The sequence below is a fragment of the Pezoporus occidentalis genome, unplaced genomic scaffold (genome assembly GCF_034315485.1).
Source record: "Pezoporus occidentalis ecotype Australia unplaced genomic scaffold, CSIRO_AGI_Poc_V1 ctg287, whole genome shotgun sequence".
Lineage (NCBI taxonomy): Eukaryota > Metazoa > Chordata > Aves > Psittaciformes > Psittacidae > Pezoporus > Pezoporus occidentalis.
In genome coordinates, this window is record NW_026914796.1 from 415,586 (window position 1) to 438,166 (window position 22,581).

The 22,581-nt window shown below is 36.6% G+C and overlaps 1 protein-coding gene across 5 annotated transcripts in view; it reads left to right on the forward strand.

Annotated features, from left to right (window-relative positions):
* Positions 1 to 22,581, forward strand: part of PHKB (phosphorylase kinase regulatory subunit beta) — an 80,049-nt gene that overhangs the window by 25,236 nt on the left and 32,232 nt on the right. For all 5 annotated transcript variants that reach the window (XM_062626032.1, XM_062626031.1, XM_062626033.1 and 2 more), the window contains 7 exons: positions 3,400 to 3,463; positions 7,850 to 7,945; positions 10,267 to 10,464; positions 11,831 to 11,888; positions 14,439 to 14,516; positions 16,453 to 16,611; positions 19,314 to 19,408. In XM_062626032.1, the coding sequence (XP_062482016.1) occupies positions 3,400 to 3,463; positions 7,850 to 7,945; positions 10,267 to 10,464; positions 11,831 to 11,888; positions 14,439 to 14,516; positions 16,453 to 16,611; positions 19,314 to 19,408 (748 nt within the window). The remainder of the gene's footprint in view (positions 1 to 3,399; positions 3,464 to 7,849; positions 7,946 to 10,266; positions 10,465 to 11,830; positions 11,889 to 14,438; positions 14,517 to 16,452; positions 16,612 to 19,313; positions 19,409 to 22,581) is intronic.

Here is a 22,581-nt window from a genome sequence, read left to right on the forward strand (position 1 = left end):
CTTCATCACATTCTCCAGTACCAAAATGTTTCATCAGCAGAAGGTGCCAAACTCAGGGATTTCACCACTGCTTGATGGCAGCTGCTCAGAGCAGAACTTAGTAAACCTAATCATCTTTCTTTTATTGAATCACTTAGAATTAAATCCCATGAGTACTATTTCTGGCAAGGTTTCAGAAAGAAAGATGGAGGCTTATAAACCTGTGGTAATAGCTAAAAAAGAATTCTAGAGTCTGAAATCGGTGTCTACAGTACTTGTAATATTAAAACCAAGCCATGTATTTAAACAGTATTTAAAGTAAACAAATGCTGTAACTGCACTGATTTTACTTTTTTTTCCTTTATCTTCAATAATTTCTGTGTAAATTATAATTGGATACCATCAATTGTGGATTGGCTAGTAAACATTTGAGTATTGATATTTTACATTGGTAAAAAATAGTTCAGATCAGTTTATTTCCAGTAAGGTAAAAAGTTTGCTCTGATACCTAGGTGCTGCATGGAGTAAAGAAGAATAAAGGTAAAAGCACAGTTCCTGTTTGCAGTTTCCTGACAATTTGGTTGCTTTATTTTTTTATGACAAATAGTGAAGTTGTTTGTCCGTGCTGTCACAACTCCTCTTACACAGAAGTTGGGGATTAGAGAGTATTTTCTGAATATTTTTTCTAGCATGGTGTTACTTCATTATTTATCTTTATAAACAAAATATCTAGGGCTGTCTTTCCAGAATGTACATTTTTGTAACTGTTGTTAATTTTGTTATTTCCCTATGAGTGGATTGTAGCCCTCAGACTCTTAAGAATGCTTAAATTTTATAATCACGACTGTCTCCTTGTCAACATTGTTCTCTTGCTATCTGGTCACACGGATCCTCTGACAAACTTTTCCCCCTGCCACATTCATTATTTGGCAGTACAGCATAATTTTTATTCCAGAGATGGCAATAAAAGGAAAGTGCGGTTGGCCAAGTGGATAATCAGTCTTAGAGAAAGAATATAAACTTTTAAATGCTTTTTTTTCTCTCGTCTTCCTCCAGGGAGGGTTTTTTTAAGCATATTTCATGGAATTACTATGTTAATAAATAAGCTATTAAATGATATATTCCTTTTTTCCCAGACTCTTTCCAGGTCTTTAAAATTCAGACTTTTCAAGCATGTATACATAGCAGTGCAGATGTTTGAGAGTTCTTTGTGTGTGTGTGTGTGTTTAGGTTTGGTTTGTTTTATTTTTTTTTCCAAATTTGGGTATTGTGCCCAGTTGGAAAAAACAAGGTAGCTGCGTCTGAATGGTTGTTACCTGAGGACAGCATGAACAACTTTCTCTCCTGTATAGGAAAAGGCTTTATGGAAAGATGAACCTTTCAGTTCTTTCCATTCATTTTTACCTTGCTAAGGTGAAAGGCTTTCTTCCTGCAGTGTTGATCTGTGCCCTTAACTCTGAATCTTTTGTCATGTCAGCCTGATTAATTCTTTTTTTTTCTTTTTTTTCCCTTTTGATATATGTCTTTGGATTTGTTGAGTTTTACAGATAACAAGGTAGACATTATACTTTTCTGTTACTATGCTGTCTTCCTTTTCTATTATCTCATTGTCATTTTTGACTAAAAATATTTCAAATTAATTGCACACTACTTAGAAAGCAGAGCTGCTATCTCAAGAAATGGGCAGTTAGGGAGAAAGATGAAAGTTGATTCTGAAGGAGAAGCTTCAAAACTGGGACAGACATTTAGGTGTCAGTGAAGTCAATAAATCACTGCATTTGTTTATGTAAAAACAAAGCAGAGACAGATAAAGATGCCTTATCAGAGGCACTATAGTGAAGTGGAGACAAAGGCATATTTTAAATTTTTAGTTTTATGACTAAAATTGGGAGAATTACACTAGGCTATAGTGGGCTTTTTATGTTAGTTTGTTTGGATTTTTTTACTGGATGCTCTGAGTCTTTTTTACCAGGTCACCTAAGAAAGGTTAAAAGGTGTTCGTTTAATTTATTAGACTTTTGTGATATTTCTACTTCCTATACTTTTATGTCACCAGTTAGTAAGCAGTGCAAAATCCTTTCCCTACTTGGAACGCTTGCGTTCAATGTAAGAACTGTTAGAAATCTGGTAGTGTTGTATATTACATTTTTAAACTACTGGCTCATTCAGTATTTTACTTTTTGATGCCCTGTGACTGTAACATCCATGATTTTTGAATTGATGTGCAGAAATTGAGTCTCTTATGTGAGTATGTTAATGGTTTTGCTCCTTATTGCAGTTGAATGGACACAAGAGAAGTTGGCCTAACTATAATTGGGTATCTTTTAAAATGATATTTCAAAATTTTGCTTTCATACTTCATATTTCTTATAAACCTGTCAAATGCATGTAGGTATCTATTAGCTTATCTTGAGTTTTTCTTTAAAAACAAAAACAAGACCCCCAAAACCAAAATCAACCAAAGTGTATGTGTGCATTGAGGAGGGCTAGGGTTTTTTTTAATGCAAGGAAAGTACGATACTACCTTTTCTAATAAAAAGGCCTCATAAAGGTCTTATTGTGTATATTTTTATATGTACTATGTAGTTTTCATAATCTAATAAATTTTAGTATATATTTTGATTTTAAAATTATTATTAGCGATTTTAGTACTTAATGTCTTTGAGCATGAACTTGCTAACTTGAAGGTACGATACTACCTTTTCTAATAAAAAGGCCTCATAAAGGTCTTATTGTGTATATTTTTATATGTACTATGTAGTTTTCATAATCTAATAAATTTTAGTATATATTTTGATTTTAAAATTATTATTAGCGGTTTTAGTACTTAATGTCTTTGAGCATGAACTTGCTAACTTGAAGGGTCTTGTTTTCTTTGCGGTGCATACTAGTCATGAAGTAAGTCAAACAGAAGATGTTTCGCTGTATGGTTGACATCAGAAAGTCCTCCTTTTCTGAATCCAGATTGATCTTCTATTATATTGAAAGTTAGTCAGAAATCAGTCCTTTAAACTTTAATGCTAGAGAGTTAGGTTGAAAAATCGTGCTGAAATAATTTTTCTGTTAATACACTATTAACAAGACCTTGAAATATATAATGCCAGATGACTAGTAGCAAGGTGGTGGTGAGCTGAAGTGATTTTTCCAGGTAGCCTCTGACATTTGAGGACAAATGCTGAAAACTGTTTAAAGCAAACAAACAGACCTCCCCCCCGCAACCAAAACACAAAGAAAACACCCTAAAACAACCCACTACCAGGCCACCCCAAGTTTGCTGCATCATCATTAACATAAAGGTTAAGTATGAAATTCAAATCAAGAAAAGATCATAGCTCTGGAAGTTGTCAAATGCTTTGGATTTTTTTGTCTGTGCTTGTATTATGATGCCTCTGTTTTTTTGTTGTCTTTTTGTTTTCTCAGTTCTGTGGGGCTGGCAAAAGCAGCTTTAGAAGCAATTAATGGTTTCAATCTCTTTGGAAAACAGGTAATACAAATGTTCGTTTTCTCTCATTAAAGAAGTGAGGTTGGAAATTGATTGCTTCTGTTTCAGGTACAGAATTCGTTGGTGGCCTTAAGGATCAAGAATTACTTACATTTATTTATTTAAAATATTCTAAAATTATCACAGCTTATTCTGAAAACAACTTTTTGGTCATAATACAGTATGCCTCTACCTACAGCCATTACCTTACTTCTGTCTTCTTCCTTCATGTGTCTTTTGATCCATACTTTAAAGAAGGTACTTGTACGTAATTCCACTGTTTTACTGATTTTTAATTTCATTATGTTGCATAGTGATGGAATCTTCATTTTCCCATCAAATGGCTTGGATCAATTAAGAAAGCAAGCGTTTTCTTAGCTTTTTATCTCTGACTTGTATTCCCCTTCTATGTGCATCTTTTTTTTTAGCTGTTGTATCTACAGCAGCCTGTAGCTAAAGTAAAAGAATATGCTTCCAAATTAATAGTCCAGAAAATACGCAGATAGAAAAGTCATTGTCAAGCTATTGGTGCTATTAATGAATGGAAATGAAGGGTAGGAGTGCAGCTGAAGAAGAAAATTGGATAGTGTCAGTGTGTGTAGAAATAGTTAGAAAACTTGCTGGTGAGTTTTGTCTGTATGATGTGAGAAGGGAAGATAGGTTAGTCACAATGAGGTGAGCTTAGTACGCTAAGTAAAGTTTTCTGTATGACACTGATTCCTTGGAATCTTGTCCTTTTTTATTTGTAACTGATGGACCTTGATCACATGCTCAAATATCTGTATCATCACAAAGTAAATATTGATGAAACAGGCTTTATCTCTTCTTAGGGCTGAATAGCATTCAAAACTTAGTTTGAAAAAATGGTATGCATTTACATGAGTAGCATATTTATTTTTTCTTTTTAAGTTCGGCGATGTACAGTCCTTTTGACCTTCCATAATTTTATATTGTGAACTTCACAGAATCACAGAATGGTCTGGATTGGAAGGCACCTCAAAGGTCATGTAGTTCCAAACCCTTGAAGTTATATTTGTTTAATTTTTGAATAAAGTTTCCATATATTCTTGATGGCTTTGGGCTGCAATGTTTTTAATGTCTGTGCTCTCCTTTTATCTTGTAAGTCAGATTGCAAATATATCTGTTGCAAATATACTTGTATAAATGCACTGGTTTGCCATAAGGTAAATAGTATAAAGGAGAGAAGTTGTAAATGGTGAGTAAGGGGAATTCTCAGGTGCTGTCTGTGTGAGCTAATGAGCATAAGCTAATGAGTGTAAAGTATAAAAGTGTGACTTTGAGACAGTCCAAATTATGTTCCAAGTTCCTTTCTGTACTGCTTGATTTATTAAAACATTCCTAGTTATTTCTGTTGCCATTTTTCTACTGGTAAAATGGAAGGTATGGATCAAAACAACAATCTAAAATAATTGTAAGCACTGTCAAACAAAAAGTTCTTCCTCACAGTTTATTCATCTAAAACCAACTGTTAAACTAAAACATTTTAGACCTATTCAGATGCCTGTGATGAAAACTGTAAGTTACAATTTGATTTAAATAGTAAGCCGCTGATCTAGAAGTACAGTCTATTAAACAAACTTAACTACTGATGAAAAGCTTAGTAGCGCTTACTGTTATTAGAACCTTCTTTGTCTTATGGCATAAAACAGGAGAGCCTCCTAAACAAGGATTTCTGATTCTGTAGACTTAGGCATTCAGTATTTGTGGATAGGCTTGTGGGGCTTTGGGTTTTGTTTGTGGAGGGTTTTTTTTCATCTATCTATTTGTACTAGAACTGCAGCCTTCCAGTATCTGAAGGGGGCCTATAGGGATGCTGGAGAGGGACTCTTCATTAGAGACTGTAGTGATAGGACAAGGGGTAATGGGTTAAAACTTAAGCAGGGGAGGTTTAGATTGGATATAAGGAGGAAATTCTTTCCTTTTAGGGTGGTAAAGCACTGGAATAGGTCGCCCAGGGAGGCTGTGAATGCTCCATCCCTGGCAGTGTTCAAGACCAGGTTGGACGAGGCCTTGGGTGATACGATTTAGCGTAAGGTGTTGTGTTTACAATCCACTCCTCAGGAAATTTTGATGGCTATTTGCCTCAGTGGAAAAGTATTAAAGTGCTCTTTATGCATACACAGATGCACTGTTTCAAAAAGACTTAGCCATTTGGTCTTGTTTCGATTTACTCTGTATACATCTTAAAAGCTGAAGTTAAGCATTAAGAGCTAGGAGCTAGTAAGGATCTTAAATAATGATCAGACATTATGCGCACATTATCTATTTTAGAAGAAAACATCTAGGATCTTTACGTTCTTCATAGTCTTGAGCACTAAGAGTTGCTCATGATATTTGAGAAATCATGGCAGTCAGGTGAAGTTCCCGACAGCTGGAAAAAGGGAAATATAACTGCCATTTTCCAGAAGGCAAAAACTAGTAACCGAGTTAACTACAGACCAGTCAGTCTCACCTCTGTGCCTGGCAACATCTTGGAGCAGATTCTCCTGGAAAACATGCTAAGGCGCATGAGAAACAACGAGGTGCTTGGTGACAGCCAGCATGGCTTCACGAAGGGGAAATCCTTCCTGACCAATTTGGAGGCCTTCTCTGATGGGGCTATGGAACTGATGGACAGGAGTAGAGCAGTTGATGTCATCTACCTGTACTTGTGTAAAGCGTTCAACACTGTCCCACATGACATGCTTGTCTCTAAATTGGAGAGACATCAATTTCGTAGGTGGACCACTCGGTGAATAATGAACTGGCTGGATGGCAGCACGCAAAGAGTTGTAGTCAATGGCTCAGTGTTCTGGTAGAGACCTGTAGCGAGTGGTGTCCCTCAGGGATTGGTGTTGGGACCGGTCTTGTTCAACATCTTTGTCGGTGACATGGACAGTGGGATTGAGCGCACCATTGGCAAGTTTGCCGATAGCACCAAGCTGTGTGGTTCGGTTGATACGCTGGAGGGAAGAAATGGCATCCAGAGGGACCTTGACACACTTGTGAGGTCGACTGATGCCAGCCTTATGAAGTTTAACTATGACAATTGCAAGATCCTACACCTGGGTTGGAGCAATCCCAGGCACAGCTACAGGCTGGGCAAAGAAGAGATTCAGAGCAGCCCTCTGGAGAAGGACTTGTGGGTGTTGGTCGATGAGAAAAGGAACATGAGCAGGCAGTGTGCACTTGCAGCTCAGAAAGCCAACCCTATCCTTGGCTGTATCAAAAGGAGCATGACCAGCAGGTCAAAGATGGTGATCCTGCCCCTCTCCTCTGCTCTTTTGAGACCTGTCTTGGAGTATTGTATACAGTTCTGGTGTCCTCAACATAAAAAGAACATGGGACTGTTGGAACAAGTGCAGAGGAGGGCCACGAGGATGATCAGGGGACTGGAGCACCTCCCATATGAAGAATGATGGGGAGGGACTCTTCATTAGGGACTGTAGTGATAGGACAAGGGGTAACGGGTTAAAACTTAAAGAGGGTAAGTTTAGATTGGATATAAGGAGGAAATTCTTCCCTGTTGGGGTGGTGAGACACTGGAATGGGTTGCCCAGGGAGGTTGTGAATGCTCCATCCCTGGCAGTGTTCAAGGCCAGGTTGGGCAGAGCCTTGGGTGACATGGTTTAGCGTGAGGTGTCCTGCCCATGGCAGGGGGGTTGGAACTAGATGATCTTAATTTCCTTGCCTACCCTAACTATTCTATGATTCTGTAACATACTGCATTGAGTTTCCAAGAAGTGGCGTACTGATAATATTTTTAAATGTTGTTGATTCTGTTTTAACAGTATTTCAGCTACAGGCATTTTTCTGAGTGTTTCAGGAAGTGTCAAAAGGTAGACAGATGTACTGTAAAACTACAGAATCTTACTGGGAAATGGGTCTTGCTAAGGAGTAGTTGTTGATAACAGGTATTACACTAGCTGTAAAGCAGGAGAGTTTTATTTGCTGCGGAAGCATTTTTCCTAAGCAGTACCTCAGGTGATTATCCAATTATTTGTGTTCTAATGGACTTGTAAGGAAATATCATCACTATTTGGACCACTTCCTGCAGTCACAGGCAGGGACAACTGTTTTGGGTTTTTTTTTTTTGTCCTTCATACAATAATTATTTTTCAAGAAATTAATGGAAGAATTCATAGCTTGAATGAATCATATAATTCATAATGAGTAGTAGATAAAGCCATTGGATTCAGGTTTATTTAAATACGTTCGCACATTTAATATGTTTTCAATTTGATGTTGTGTTACATTTTCTGATTAAAATTGCCTGTAGCCAGACTATTACATCATAACTTAAATAAAAGCAAAGAACCAATTAGTTTCAACAGTAGATGATAACCTTTCTTCCCTTCCACTTAAATAGATTTGGTGTTCTGTTTACAGGGCTGCTCTTGGTCTGTTATATTTGTGGATTTTGATGCCCATAACCGTAACAGACAGACTCTCTGTTCATTGCTACCCCGCGAATCAAGGTCTCATGTAAGTAATTACTTGAAATTCACCTCAACAGTGTGGAAAAAACAAATGGATACAAACATAATCCCTAGTTCTATGATGGCCATTAAGTTCTGCTTAATAAGGACAGGAGTTTGCTGGGAAGATGTTTCATTTTTGCTTCCTAAATGTCACTGTGATGTAGGTGTTTCTCTGAATTGCAACTAAAATGGCATATTTTCTTTTATGAATTTTTAAGTTAAAGTGGTAGCCTGTTGGTAGCTTTCTAAACAAATTTAAAATGAACTGCAGTAACTTAAGTATGGGTTGCAGTCTTGGTGATTGTTTTTCTTTTGGTCTAGTTTCCACTATATAGTCACTGCCTGCTTTTTTTTTAATACTTTTTTTTAGCATTAATTCATTCTTTTGTCTGGAAAATATGCCTTTAAGGTTGGCTTATTATAAATTGCTGAATAAAGAAGATTTCTTCTTATTCCAAGCTACTGCTGCAAATAAGTATTTCCCCAGTGAGTAAATCTAAGTGACGCAGACTAAAAAAATCTTATTTAAGTACTAGCATGAAAGGTAAATTTGTTCTTTGAAAATCAGTAATTTAAAATGAGTGATAATAAAGAATCATAGAATAGTTTGGGTTGGAAGGCGCCTTCAAAGATCATCTGGTCCAACCCCCTCCATTGGCAGGGTCACCTTCAACTAGATTAGGTTGCCCAGAGCCACATTTAGCGTGGCCTTGAATGTCTGCAGGGATAGCACATCTACCACCTCTCTGGGCAACCTGTGCCCGTGTTACACCCTCATTTCTTCCTCACATCCAGCTCAGATCTCCTCTCTTAGTTTAAAACCATCACCCCTCATCACATTATAAGGATGTGTGGTGACTTGTACCCTGCTGTAAGGGGGCATTGACCTGCCTGTCTGGCTCCCCACAACACCCCTTCCCTTCCCTTCCCTTCCCTTCCCTTCCCTTCCCTTCCCTTCCCTTCCCTTCCCTTCCCTTCCCTTCCCTTCCCTTCCCTTCCCTTCCCTTCCCTTCCCTTCCCTTTCCCTTCCCTTCCCTTCCCTTCCCTTCCCTTCCCTTCCCTTCCCTTCCCTTCCCTTCCCTTCCCTTCCCTTCCCTTCCCTTCCCTTCCCTTCCCTTCCCTTCCCTTCCCTTCCCTTCCCTTCCCTTCCCTTCCCTTCCCTTCCCTTCCCTTCCCTTCCCTTCCCTTCCCTTCCCTTCCCTTCCCTTCCCTTCCCTTCCCTTCCCTTCCCTTCCCTTCCCTTCCCTTCCCTTCCCTTCCCTTCCCTTCCCTTCCCCTGATAGTACCACGAGTTGTAATTTTTTTGGTAATTCTGGGTTATAATGACATTTTTATTCACGAAAAAAGACTGTTAATCTTCAACATTAGTAGTTTACTTGTGTAGAAGAATTATAGCAGAGTTGTGATACTAGATAATTAAAATAAAAGGCACTGTCAACTACTTTTGTAGAGTATAATAGTCTTTTAGAACTCTTGCTGTTTATTAGTTGCTGAAGACTTGAAATATTTAAAGAGAAGTTGGTTTCATAAATTATTCATGCTATGAAAGCAATCTTTATGTCCTTATTTTTCCTTTTATGGGTTCTCATCAATAATATAGTCAAAAATAGGTATTTTAAATGGCTGAATATCTTGGATGTATCAGCAGAAAGGAGTATCAGAACAGTGCATGATATATGAATTAAAATTACTTTTATTTGTATTTCTGTAAGCTTACTTGTACTGGTAATGCACTAGTTAGTAATCTGCGATTTTAATCATGGTAGTTGTACATGGTTCCTGAGAAATGCTGCTCATATCTTTTCTGGAAATCATTCCCATATCACCTTAATTGTAAATCGGATAGGCTTGTTTGTTACGGCACCTGAAGAACATTCCTGAAAAAGCTTTTCAGAAATGATGGTTTAGTCATAGTTACTTCTCAGCATTGCACCTTTATAAAATGTGATTATTCTTGAGCATGGGATACCAAAATGTTTTTGTTGCCTCCAGGAATAACCTGGAGGATACTTTGTGTTTCTAAACCCAGGAAGTTCAGGAATGTGTTCCCTTATTTGCTACAGATTATCAACTGTAAATTAGGTTAGATTCTGGGTCAGATGAGATCTCCTTTAAATCATATATCCAAATATCGGATTTGTCATTTATCCGTATACATCTTTAGAGTGTTTTGTACTCTATTTTAATTTATTTGCACTGCAGTTTTGATAATGTTCCAAATGTGTATTTCACTAGTAAGTTAAACAGGTTTTGTTTTGTGCATCAAATAATTGTCAGAGATCTAATTAAATTTGTCATACGCTGTTTCTCTCTCTCCTTCTACAGAATACTGATGCAGCTCTTCTGCCCTGTCTTAGTTATCCTGCATTTGCTTTGGATGATGAGGTTTTGTTCAGCCAAACACTAGATAAAATTATTAGAAAATTGAAAGGAAAATATGGGTTTAAAAGATTTCTGAGAGACGGGTACGGAACAGCACTGGAGGACAAAACACGACGTTATTATAAACCAGCAGAAATTAAGGTAAAAGAATATGTGGCCTACATAAGGACAAATTTTGATTTTCTCAAATGTTTAGCTGGTATTTAACAAACAAATTATATTTAACAAATATTTAACAAATAAAAAAAATATTTAACAAATAAAAAATATTTAACAAATTTAAATATTTAACAAATATTTAACAAATTGCCCTGGTGAGACCCCATCTGGAATATTGTGTCCAGTTCTGGGCCCCTCAGTTCAAGGAGGACAGGGAGCTGCTGGAGAGAGTCCAGCGCAGGGCAACAAAGATGATTAAGGGAGTGGAGCATCTCCCTTATGAGGAAAGACTGAGGGAGCTGGGTCTCTATAGTTTAGAGAAGAGGAGACTGAGGGGTGACCTTATAAGTGTCTATAAATATATAAAGGGGGAGTGTCACGAGGATGGAGCCAGGCTCTACTCAGTGGCAAACAATGGTAGGACAAGGGGTAATGGGTACAAACTGGGACACAAGAGGTTCCACTTAAACTTGAGAAGAAACTTCTTCTCAGTGAGGGTGACGGAACACTGGAACAGGCTGCCCAGGGAGGTTGTGGCGTCTCCTTCCCTGGAGACATTCAAAACCCGCCTGGACACATTCCTGTGTAACATTATCTAGGTGTTCCTGCTCTGGCAGGGGGATTGGACTAGATGATCTTTCGAGGTCCCTTCCAATCTCTAGCATACTGTGATACTGTGTGATACTGTGAACAACAAAAAACAACAAAAACCTCACACCAAAACAAAATCCCCTTCCCCTGCCCCCCCAAAAGAAAAGAAATAATAAACCAAACCAGACACAATCACCAGTATTTGCAATTAGAATTGCACAGTGATGCCTAATTGCTTCAAGTGAAAGGAGGTGCATTTTACAATTTGTCATGTGCACTTTTGAGAGATTGCTAAATTAGCAAGTTGGTTGTTGATTGTTCTGTAGTGAATGTGCTTCCATGTGCATTTAGGGTACAGTTTATTTCACGTAAATAAGGAAGTTATTTATTATTTAATTTCACAGCTGACTACAGCCTGAGCGTATAGAAAACAATGCTGCTTTTGACCACAATATTTATCAGTAAAGGTTATCTAAATGAAAATTTACGTTTTTTTCCTCCCTGGTAGTTTCTGGAAAAGAAAACATAGATTATATAAAAATATATAGATTATATAAAAATTCTGCTGGAGAATGACGCAGAGGACAGTTAAAGTGCCCATGAATTAAGAAGCTGTAACCTAAATGAAAAGCTGGTGTCTTTTCATTCATGTTTGTATTTTGTTGCTTTGAAATTATTCAGTGGGATACTCAAATATATATCTTAAAAAAAAAAAGAAAAAAGATGAAATGTCTGATTAATTTTTTTTTCTTTTCAGCTTTTTGATGGCATTGAGTGTGAATTCCCTCTGTTTTTTATTTTCATGATAATTGATGGTAAGTGTAGCTTTACATTCTTGTTCTTTAAAGGCATTTGAGAGATGAGCCCTTAGGGGAAAGGTACAAAATGATTTTCCTGTCCTGCCAAAATAAATCGTAATGCAGTGACACTAAATATCTCAGCAGTGTATTAAGCTACTGAATATCTAGGTGACTCCTGAGAACTGGATTGTGTTACATGTGTAATGGTGGGACAGTGCTTCGTTCAGTAAGGAAGGAGAGTGTCCTGTAAATTATAGTCCCTAATCCCTCGTTTTTTTCACATCAGCAAAATTTCTTTCTTCATTTACTTTTTTAAAGATTAGCAGAGCATAGTTAAGTAACCGTATATGTACTTGTATTTTCTCTTGTAAGTTAAAGTAATTAGCCCATCAACTTTCCTGGTTTCTCAGTGGCAGCCTTTTAGGATTTTTTAGACATGGAGAGTTAAAACAGTCCTGGCAAGTAGGTATTGAATTACTGAATTGATTACGCATTTTTTAGTAGTACTAAGTAGTATTATTATATTAGTATTATGTAATTATGTTATTATTATGTAGTAGAGTTTTTATAATAGTATTATATTTTATTCTTCATGGATGATGATCGTTACTAGCTAACTGTTGTCTAGATGATTCTTGATATTAAAGCTATTGTATTATCACATAAGTGTGTCTTATTATCCCCTACAGCATCTGCCAATAAGATTAAGTTACAGATACTCAGAATATTATAAATTCAGAAAACTTCAGCACATCATGGCTGTGCTCAAGTGTTTTGAAATAGTTCAGCAGCGTGTCACTTAACAGGCTTTTCTGTGTGCAAACTTTCACGTGTTTGTTTCTTGTAAGAAGTGATTTCATTTCCTGTATATATATATATAGATATACACTTGGGAATATTTTAAAGTGTCATAAACAAAACTTGTGAAGCTTTGGTTTTTAATAGAGTGTTGAAGAGCTATGAAATGAAATCTGTATACAGTAGTCAAATTCCGGTTTCCTATTGCAGTCTGTCTTTCCAGTAGAAATATTTGTTGGCTTTTCTTGAAATAATAAAAGATAATTTCTTGTTAATTGTATGTAACAATATACATGTATTTAAAAAAAAAAACCACAAAAACGAACAAAATGTCTCAAAAATGAACAACAAACTTATCTAAACATCATATACGTAAATGCATCTGTGCATATACAGATAAGTTTAGGTGTATCTGATATATATTTATCTGATAAAAAGCATCTAAACTTTTTTTGTAATAAAAGTGGTCTGGTATATTTGTTCTCAGTGGGTTAGTTTCGTATTTTCTGTCGTCTTGTTTTTGTATTTCAGAATTCACCCGCAAGAATTCAAAAAGGCTGCTTTTTCTTCTAGGTTTTTTTGCAGGGCTTTTTTTCCCCTTGTTGGGATTTCTCTCCAAAGGAAATGATTAGGACTCTCTTGGTAGCAGCTGTGCATTTATAGCTGTGGGAATGGATTAAACTAAATCAATATGACTGTTTTTTTCATAAGACATAGTAGCATTTTTGAAATTTCTGGTTGAATAGAGGATTATGGTAGCTTTCTAGGGTAAGATATGGAGGGAAACAGCTATTTATAATAATATGGAAGAATATGGTAATTGCAAAGGAAAACTGGAAGGAAATGAAAGGAAGAATCATAGAATGGTGTGGGTTAGGATTACAATGAAGAAGTTTCATCTAACTTGTTCCCCTTTCAGTGTTAAAAATGTTCTATTTTAAAATGTCAGTGTGACTTGTCAGGTTCATCCATGTTTTGCTTGATGAACAGAAATGCTTTCGGTATTTTTCATACATCTTTTAATAGAAGAACTTCTGATGAGCTGAACACTGATCATGTTCATCAGATTCATTTTGGAATCACTTAAGTTCTGGTAGAAGAACATTTAAGGTACTGGTACTGCCAAATGTAACAGTTTCTTCCCAAAAATATTATCATAAAGACTTGTCTATTCTGTTCAATATATTAGGGTGTGTCAGCAGTTCTGAACCTCTATGATATGAAGATAAAATAGCTATGTAACTTATCAGTGTAAACACTCCATCTAAAAGTCTTTGTAGGGAAATTGTTCCATTTACTACTTCAGATTCCTTTTGTGTTTATTCATGAGGATTCCTAGGCAGCTCACTTCTAGGTCAGTTTGCATCTCTGTACTAAAGATTTAGAACCAGCCTGTTTGTCTCCGCACTGACACACAAGCTCTGCTTCTTCATTCTGCTATACTTAAGTTATTTACAGCTAGCTGGGCTGGTTGTCTGTGTCCAGTTCCTGAGCCTCTGTAAATTCACAGCTTTACTACCTCATGTAACTTGCCATCAATTTCACTTTAAGCTAATAAAGAGTGCGGCTGACTCATGATCCATGTGAGATTTAACTATAGCAGTAAGTGAGGATCTACAGTTTAGTCTTTTACTTTTCATGAATTACTTAGTGTGCAGGCAGTACCACATTGAAAAATAAACACGAGATTTTTCTCCTGTTATGAACATTAAGCCGATGGAATAGTTCTTTCTTCCATTAAATCAGTTCTTTTTTTGTTATTTTTAGGAGTTTTTAGAGGAAATCCTGCACAAGTAAAGGAGTATCAGGATCTTCTGGATCCTTTGCTTCAACATACATGTGAAGGTATTATCTGATAATCATTCTTCTGAAACACTGTAGCTTTTTATGAAGCTAAAATTATTAAAATACTGAAATTTCTATTAATGGATACTGCAGTCAGAGCAAAGAAGAAGTAATAATATTACAGTGTTTCCTGATGATAAAATACTAGCAGTGAAATAACCTCTTTCATGTAGGTACTTTGTATCATAAAGTGTGATAATAAAAGTAATGTTACAGGGGAAGATGCTTTTGGTATATGTAAGAACGACATATATATTATGTACATTACATTATACAAATGCTTCTTGTAAAATATAAGATTTACACTGTATCCCATCATTCCTGCCCTCTTTCACCTATTCTTCATTGTGTACAAAGTTCACTTTGACTTTGCAGGAAAAAACTACCTACCAACAGACAGATTTTTTTCAGTGTTCCACCTGGATACAGCTGAGAATTACTCGTGTCATTCATTGTCACTTAAATTCACAAGACTTAAAAAATAATTTGATGTGTGCATATGAAATTGTTTCTGGCTCAGAGCAGTGAAAGTGGCAATATGTTAATTTTAATACAAATGTTCTCTTAAATTGTGCACTCCAGAATTTTGGTGGAACTGCAGACAAGGCTATTGGTGGCCTACACACACATCCATCCAAAATTCAGTTAAAATAAAAGAACAGAAACAAGAGAAAGGCTGTAAGTTTGAGTGTAAGGGAAAAAAATGGCCTGAGAACTGAACAAGCTTCAATATACCAACAATCCAGTTTTAGATCTCAGCATCTTTAGTCACTTGTTCTTGACATCTGTGCTACAGTTACAGAAGTAAATGCAGAATATTTTAATCTGACTTGTTCTTTAAACCTAGACTGTCTTGAAGTCAACTAGTTTCTGTAATTTTGTTACCAAATTTTTATTGCATAGCAAATATTCTGACATTGCTTGATAATTTCTTTTTTCTAATTATTAATGGATATGTGAAGTTCCATGGACACTAAATTAATCTTGTGGTTCCTCGTGTTGAATGTCATCATGAGTATGTCATGTCAAAATTTCTGGGTGTGTTTTGATACCTCACTCATTTGAATATTCCATCTCTGGGACCTTTCATTTTTCAGTTTTTCTCAGCTTCTTGGCAGTTTGTTTTTTTTTTTGTCTAATCAAATAGACACTGCAACATTATTCTGTTCATCGTATGTTCTTTATCCAAATAAATTCAGAATTTTGCAAAAAGCATATTAATTTGGTTTTGTATTGCATATAATTAGGTCAGTCAATTGTAATTATATTCCAAAATTCGTAAGTCTTGTCCACTTAAAAAAATGTTGAAGCAGAGGTTGTTGATCCACAATAATCAGTAATACCTGTGGTGTAACTCTAGATGCAAGATATGCTGCCTTCCAATGAAGAAGTTATGCCATTTTGTTTCATGATGCTTCAAAACTAAAATCCTCATTTTTACTTGGTTTTCTGTACATGCAAAAAATTACAAATTTCATGTAACTAAATGGTTGGCTACTTTTGGCCAAGATTTCAGCTTTAAAATTTATCTGATACTGAGTTGCTGTTAAGTGTGGGGAAAAACACCCTGTTTCACCCTGATGCATTTTTCATTTGTTCGGTTATGGTTTGTTACTTGTACTGCACTTCGCTTTATTGTTTTTGTTCTTGCACAGTAAAGTGCTACACAGATAGTGTATGTGTTCTGGGAAGGAATTATGTGGAAATGTTCAGTGAAAAAAAAGAAATAGTTTATTATTACCCTGGGTTTCCCATAGTGATTAAGGTTTTGCAAGATAACTATGAATAGCAACAGTCATATCTGTTCAGTCAGATTGTTGCTAGGGTACAGATTTTCCTGATTTTGAATCCACTTTAGCTTTATTATGGAACTACAAACAAATAATAAGGGAAGTGGAATTTATTTGCTTACTTTACTTATTTTAAAACTCCATAGGGTGTCCTGTTGTACCGAAGTATTACTATGTGCCAGCTGATTTTGTTGAACTGGAGAAGAAGAACCCTGGCAGTCAGAAACGGTTTCCTAGTAACAGTGGATGTGATGGAAAATTTTTCTTGTGGGGACAGGCAGTTTACATCATTGCAAAACTCCTGGGTAAGAGGCTGAGGAAATTCTCTCAGGTTTTAACTTACCCCCAAATGAAGGGTATTTATTTTGTTGATGTTTTTGTTGAATCTGAACAAATATACATTGTCTTGAATTTTGATTGGACTGTGGGTGACGTGGTTTAGGTACTCTGGTACATATCTGATAGGCAAAAACTGCTTTTTATTCTTTATGTTAAAAGCACAGTATGCTGCATACAGCATGGTGTGAAGCTTACTGGAATATTTCAGAATACTAAATCAGAATACTAATTCAGAATACTAAAATCTTCTAAACATATGTTTCTTTTCTTTCCCTGGCTTTCTCTCTTATTTCCTCTTCTTCATGGCAAAATATATTAACACTGGATTAACTGTGTCAGCTGCCCCTGTACAGTGATGTTTGTAGATGATCTGTAGCATTTAATTAAAATTTACTGTTTTAAGCAACACATGTTTAACTTTTGAATAGCTTTTCCTTTTTACAGTCTCAGGAAAAGTTGATGTTGTCTTCAGTCTGTTATTTTTAGCTTTTGGAAGAAACTAGATGAGCAGCATGTGAAAGTGCATTTCAAAGTTGGGCTGTTGAAAATTGTTATAATGAATTTCAGTCACAAATGAACTTGTGATCTCTCTTGAGAGAATTCGAAGGCTAATGCAAAAGCAGTTGTTAAGCTTAGAAAGTCTTCAAAGTTAAGATTTTCCTCTTCTAAGTATTTCTTTTAGGAGAAAGATATATTCCTTTATTTTAACGTAGTCAACATTTACCTAGTAATCATCAGATTGAGTTATAAAATTTTTTTTCTGTGAACATTATGAAGGGAAACAGGCTGTTGGTAGTAAAAATGAGAAACACTGGAGGGGACTTTAAAATGCAAGACTTGATAAGAACAATGGGTGTATCTTTAGGTATGGAGCTCTGGTCTGTATGGTGCTCCACCTGTTTCGTTTTATTGTATTCCTTGCCTAATTCCTTTTTTAGTCAACACTGTAAAGTAAATGCAGGGAGTCTCACCTTTAACAGAAAAAAATAATTTAACCCTTTAGTATTAGCCAAGTAATCCTCAAATGTGTGTGCATGTGTCAAATACTGTAGTAGCTCTGCTAGTATTCATCTTACAGTAACATTTGTGTAGTTCTGTACCTGCAAAAGACTGGTTAAATAACTTGTATTTATTGTTTGCTAAATGCTGTTTGAGTAACATAACTTTCTTCTGGTTTGTTTTGATTCTTTCCTTTGTTGAATAATGTTGCACACTTTCGTCGTTGCACTAAATCTCTTTTTGAATTGTTCTCATTATTAACTGTTTCCTTTATTGTTTAAAAACTCTCCCTCCACTGTATTCACTACCTCTCATTCCTCCCTCCCTTTTTTTCAAAATATTTTTATTTCTTTTGTCTTTGCAAATAGGGTCTGGAAACTTCATCACAGACCTAAATCTGTTTGCTAGTAATTCAAATAAACTTTGAATTACTGGCAAATTTTATTCATACTCATTTATAATTGGTGCATTTAACTTCGCACTTTTCTGGGTGAAAACCTACCCCAGTGGCAGTCTTGTCCTTAGTGAAAGACTTCATGTGTGTTACTTTGCTTGTTGGTGCTTTCTAATTAAATGGAAGCCTGACTTCAAACATCTTGATTTCTGGAGAAGTACTGGTTTCCCATTTAGTCATCCCTTTCAGAAACTGCTGTCGCCTCCAGGGAAGTGATTAATTTGTTTTGATCAGCCTCCTTACTTTTATTGGAGTACTTTTTGTTGTTGTTGTTTTTCCTGCCTTCCTGCTTCTTTCCCTCTCTCCCTCCCTCTCCTTCCTCTCCTTCCTTTCCCTTTTTCTTTTCCTTTCATTCTTTCTTTCTTCTCTTTCTGGAGAAGGTTAAAGTAACTTCCTTCCTTTTCCTCTCCTTTCCTCCCTCCCTCCCTCCCTCCCTCCCTCCCTCTGTCTCCTTCCTCTCCTTCCTTTCCCTTTTTCTTTTCCTTTCATTCTTTCTTTTTTCTCTTTCTCTATTTCTGGAGAAGGTTAAAATAACTTCCTTCCTTTTTCCTCTCCTTTCCCTTTTTCTTTTCGTTTCCTTCTTTCTTTCTTCTCTTTCTCTCCTTCTGGGGAAGGTTAAAATAATGCAATTTTAGAGTTGTGGGGATTGTATTCTGCCTTGTAAAAAACTCTGTGTAGAAAGTGCTAGGTTTCAAAAACACGTAATTGGTTTTTTTTTAGATTTCTTCTTGAGATATCATATTGAGAGTTGTCTTAGATATCCCTTGTCCCATTCCACATTGTTGTGAGATTACTTTGAGATAAAAGGCTATCTGCTTTTCTTCAAAGCTAAACAATTTTTGATGGTAAACATTGAGTTTCTTGTTAAAACACCAGATTAATTCCATGATTGTGGATTTGAGGGCTTTATATGTGACTTGTGTGCTGTGGAGTCTGCTCGCATATATTCTTTTAACACATCTCTGTGAAAAAATAAAGGATTGTTTTTGTTTAGTTAGTTGTATTATAGTTAGCTGTAGTAAGAATGATGCTTAAGTAATTAGTCCTAAAATTAATATAATTTTTCACAATGCTTTTTTGATATGTAAATTATTGATCTAAAAAAAATATTATAGCAGCAGAACTGACTATGTAAGATACATTTTTATGCCTCCTTCACAAAAGCTGCAGGGAAGTACTCACATCATTCTGTATTTTATTATAATTTCCTTTCAGCTGACAAATTAATAAGTCCTAAAGATATTGACCCTATTGGTCGGTATGTAGCTCCACAAGATCAGCGGAATGTTAGCATGAGATTTTCAAATCAGGTAAGCATAAGCTTAGAATTAAAACATTTTTACTGAAAAAATGTGACCTTTGTGTTACACATGGTCTTCTAACGTTACAGTTAAAGTGCTAGGGAAATTTTAAATATATGTCTGTCGTAGTTGATGGAAGATTGATTGCTTTCAAGAGGAAGATTATAACATTGCAGGTTTTGCCTTTAATTAAGTGGTGCAATCAAAATGTATGTAAATGATATGTAAAATGCAAGTTTAAGTAGCTGCTAATAGATACGTGTGTTTCTTTGAGTTAAGATATGTCAGGGAAGCAAGAATGAGCCTTGGTTTTTGTTCTTTCAAATTAATTACCACTTCAATGTATTAATATTTTTTTCATTTAAAGCTCCTAAGAGATACAAGGATGAAGTTCTTTTTTGGTGTGCATGGTGTGTAGAGATGCTTCTGATTTTGCCTTATATGCGCAGCGAGTCTGAGTGCTCAAAGATGGGAAATGCTTGAAACAGTGTAATTCAAATCTGCAGCAGATAGGATAACAATATAGAAACATGGTCTATATGTAGGAACTTTTATTATAGATGTAAGAACTGTATGTACAGCAGCATGTAGCTAAGAGATTTTTTCAGTCATTTATTTCTTGGTATAAGGAATATGTATTTGGTAAGTTCATTGTTCAGCATTGTGAATATGTTATTGAAGTGTAAAATACTTACCCTAAGATTTATTCCAAGATCAGAAATGAAGAATGTTTTTCATGTTTAATCCAAATGCTGCTTAAAATGCCTGCTACCCCACTATGTCCTGTCACCAAGGTGTCTCATTCATAATGAGACTTTCATTGTTCACAGTGCCCTACTTCTGCCATGTTATTATGAGGTAATGAAAGCTCAGTTACTTCATTTCTTCCCAGTTTCCTTCTTTGTTCTTACATCAAGGGATGATGAACACTACAGAACGTGGGAGCTGCTGCATTCACATGCCCTTTAAGGAGTGCCAGTAGAAGCCTGTAGCCAGTCAGAGCTGCATGCGGCACATCCACCTTTTTTGGTTTTTCTTCTTTGATTCTTGAAACCAGTAATTCTTAATACACCACAGATGAACACTTTGAGGAAAATGCTGGCTTGTTTAAAGACACTTCATGACTTACCAGAAATTCTTATAGTAGAAAAGCATTTTTACTTTACTATTTTTTTTTTATACTTTTTTTTTTTTTTTAATACTTTTACTATTTTTGGGGGTAGCTGTTATATGATAGGGACTTTCCAGATCTTCAGAGAAAAATAGCCTTTGCCCTGGGAGCTTTCTGGAAGAGACTATAAATAATACAATAAAAATTTATTTTCTCATAATTTACTCCTTGGTGGCCACATTGTGGGTCAGTAAAGAACTTACTAAAATGCAGTTACCTGATAAAATTCAGCTATGTAATAGGGGCTTTAAAAGCTCAAGAGTGTTGAAAGAATAAAAAATAACTTCAGCAGCTTTGTTTTGATGTTTTACTTCATCTGCAAATGATGCAAAAAAAAAAAAGCTTTGTCACTGTTAAAAATGAGATCAGACTAGATGGTTTGTCACTGTCAAGTGGCTATACAGTCCTCATTTTTAAGCACTCAACAGTTGTCTAGAATTATTTCAAAGAGCAACTGTGCTTTACTCAGACAGCTCGGCTGAGCTGATGATTGTTAATCTTTCCCTTTAAGGGCTGCCTTAGCTGCTGAATTTTGCTGAAACTTTGGCAGAAATTTTCATACGTGGGACCACTGATGTTTTTGTTGCTACCAGAATAGGGGAAAGAGAAAGACCTTCCCAGGGTGATCCTTGAGCGTACTCTGATGGGCAAGACTGAAGTTATATTTGAAAGCTAGAAATCAAGAAAGGATAAGTTTACTTTTTTTTTTCTCCCTTTAAACCTAAAAATCTTTACAGAAATCTGACTTAGAGCAATTCAGCAATTCCTGTAGTTCTTTTGTAAGCAAGGGGTTCTGAGATGGATTGTCTGTTGTTCAGTAGCTTACAGGTAAATAAATGGAGAAGCTCTGGAATCACTTGAGTCTGCTTACACCTCTCTTATTCCAAGTGATGATACTTCTTTGCTATAGATGGCTGTGCTTTTCTTTGACATGAAGATGATAAAACTGTGCAAGATACTGCATGTGCTTATAATGTGGGTGAGAACAAAGAGAGGCATTTTGGAATATGTGGGAATTCCAGCTCACTGTGGCATCACAGACCAGGCAGTCTCACCTCTGTGCCTGGCAAAATCTTGGAGCAGATTCTTATGGAAGGCATGCTAAGGCACATGAAAAACAGCAAGGTGCTTGGTGGCAGCCAGCATGGCTTCACGAAGGGGAAATCCTGCCTGACCAATTTGATGGCCTTCTCTGAGGGGGCTACGAAACTGATGGACAGGGGTAGAGCAGTTGATGTCATCTACCTGGACTTGTGTAAAGCATTCAGCACTGTCCCACATGACACCCTTGTCTCTAAATTGGAGAGACATCAATTTGATGGATGGACCACTCAGTGGATAAAGAACTGGCTGGATGGCCAAATGCAAAGAGTTGTGGTCAATGGCTCAATGTCCGGCTGGAGACCAGTAACGAGTGGTGTCCCTCAGCGATCAGTGTTGGGACCAGTCTTGTACAACATCTTCGTCGCTGACATGGACAGTGGGATTGAGTGTGCCCTCAGTAAGTTTGACGATGACACCAAGCTGTGTGGTTCGGTTGGTAGGCTGGGGGGAAGGAATGCCATTCAGAGGGACCTTGACACGCTTGTAAGGTGGGCTGATGCCAACCTCATGAAGTTTAACCATGACAAGTGCAAGGTCCTACACGTGGGTCGGAGCAATCCCAGGCACAGCTACAGGTTGGGCAGAGAAGAGATTCAGAGCAGCCCAAGGAGAAAGATTTGGGGGTGTTGGTCAATGAGAAAATGAACATGAGCTGTCAGTACGTGCTTGCAGCCCAGAAAGCCAACCGTATCCTGGACTGCATCAAAAGGAACATGACCAGCAGGTCGAAGGAGGTGATCCTGCCCCTCTACTGCTCTTGGGAGACCTCACCTGGAGTATTGTGTGCAGTTCTGGTGTTGTCAACATAAAAAGGGCATGGAACTGTTGGAACAAGTCCAGAGAAGGGCCACAAGGATGATCAGGAGACTGGTGCACCTCCCGTATGAAGACAGGCTGAAGAAGTTGG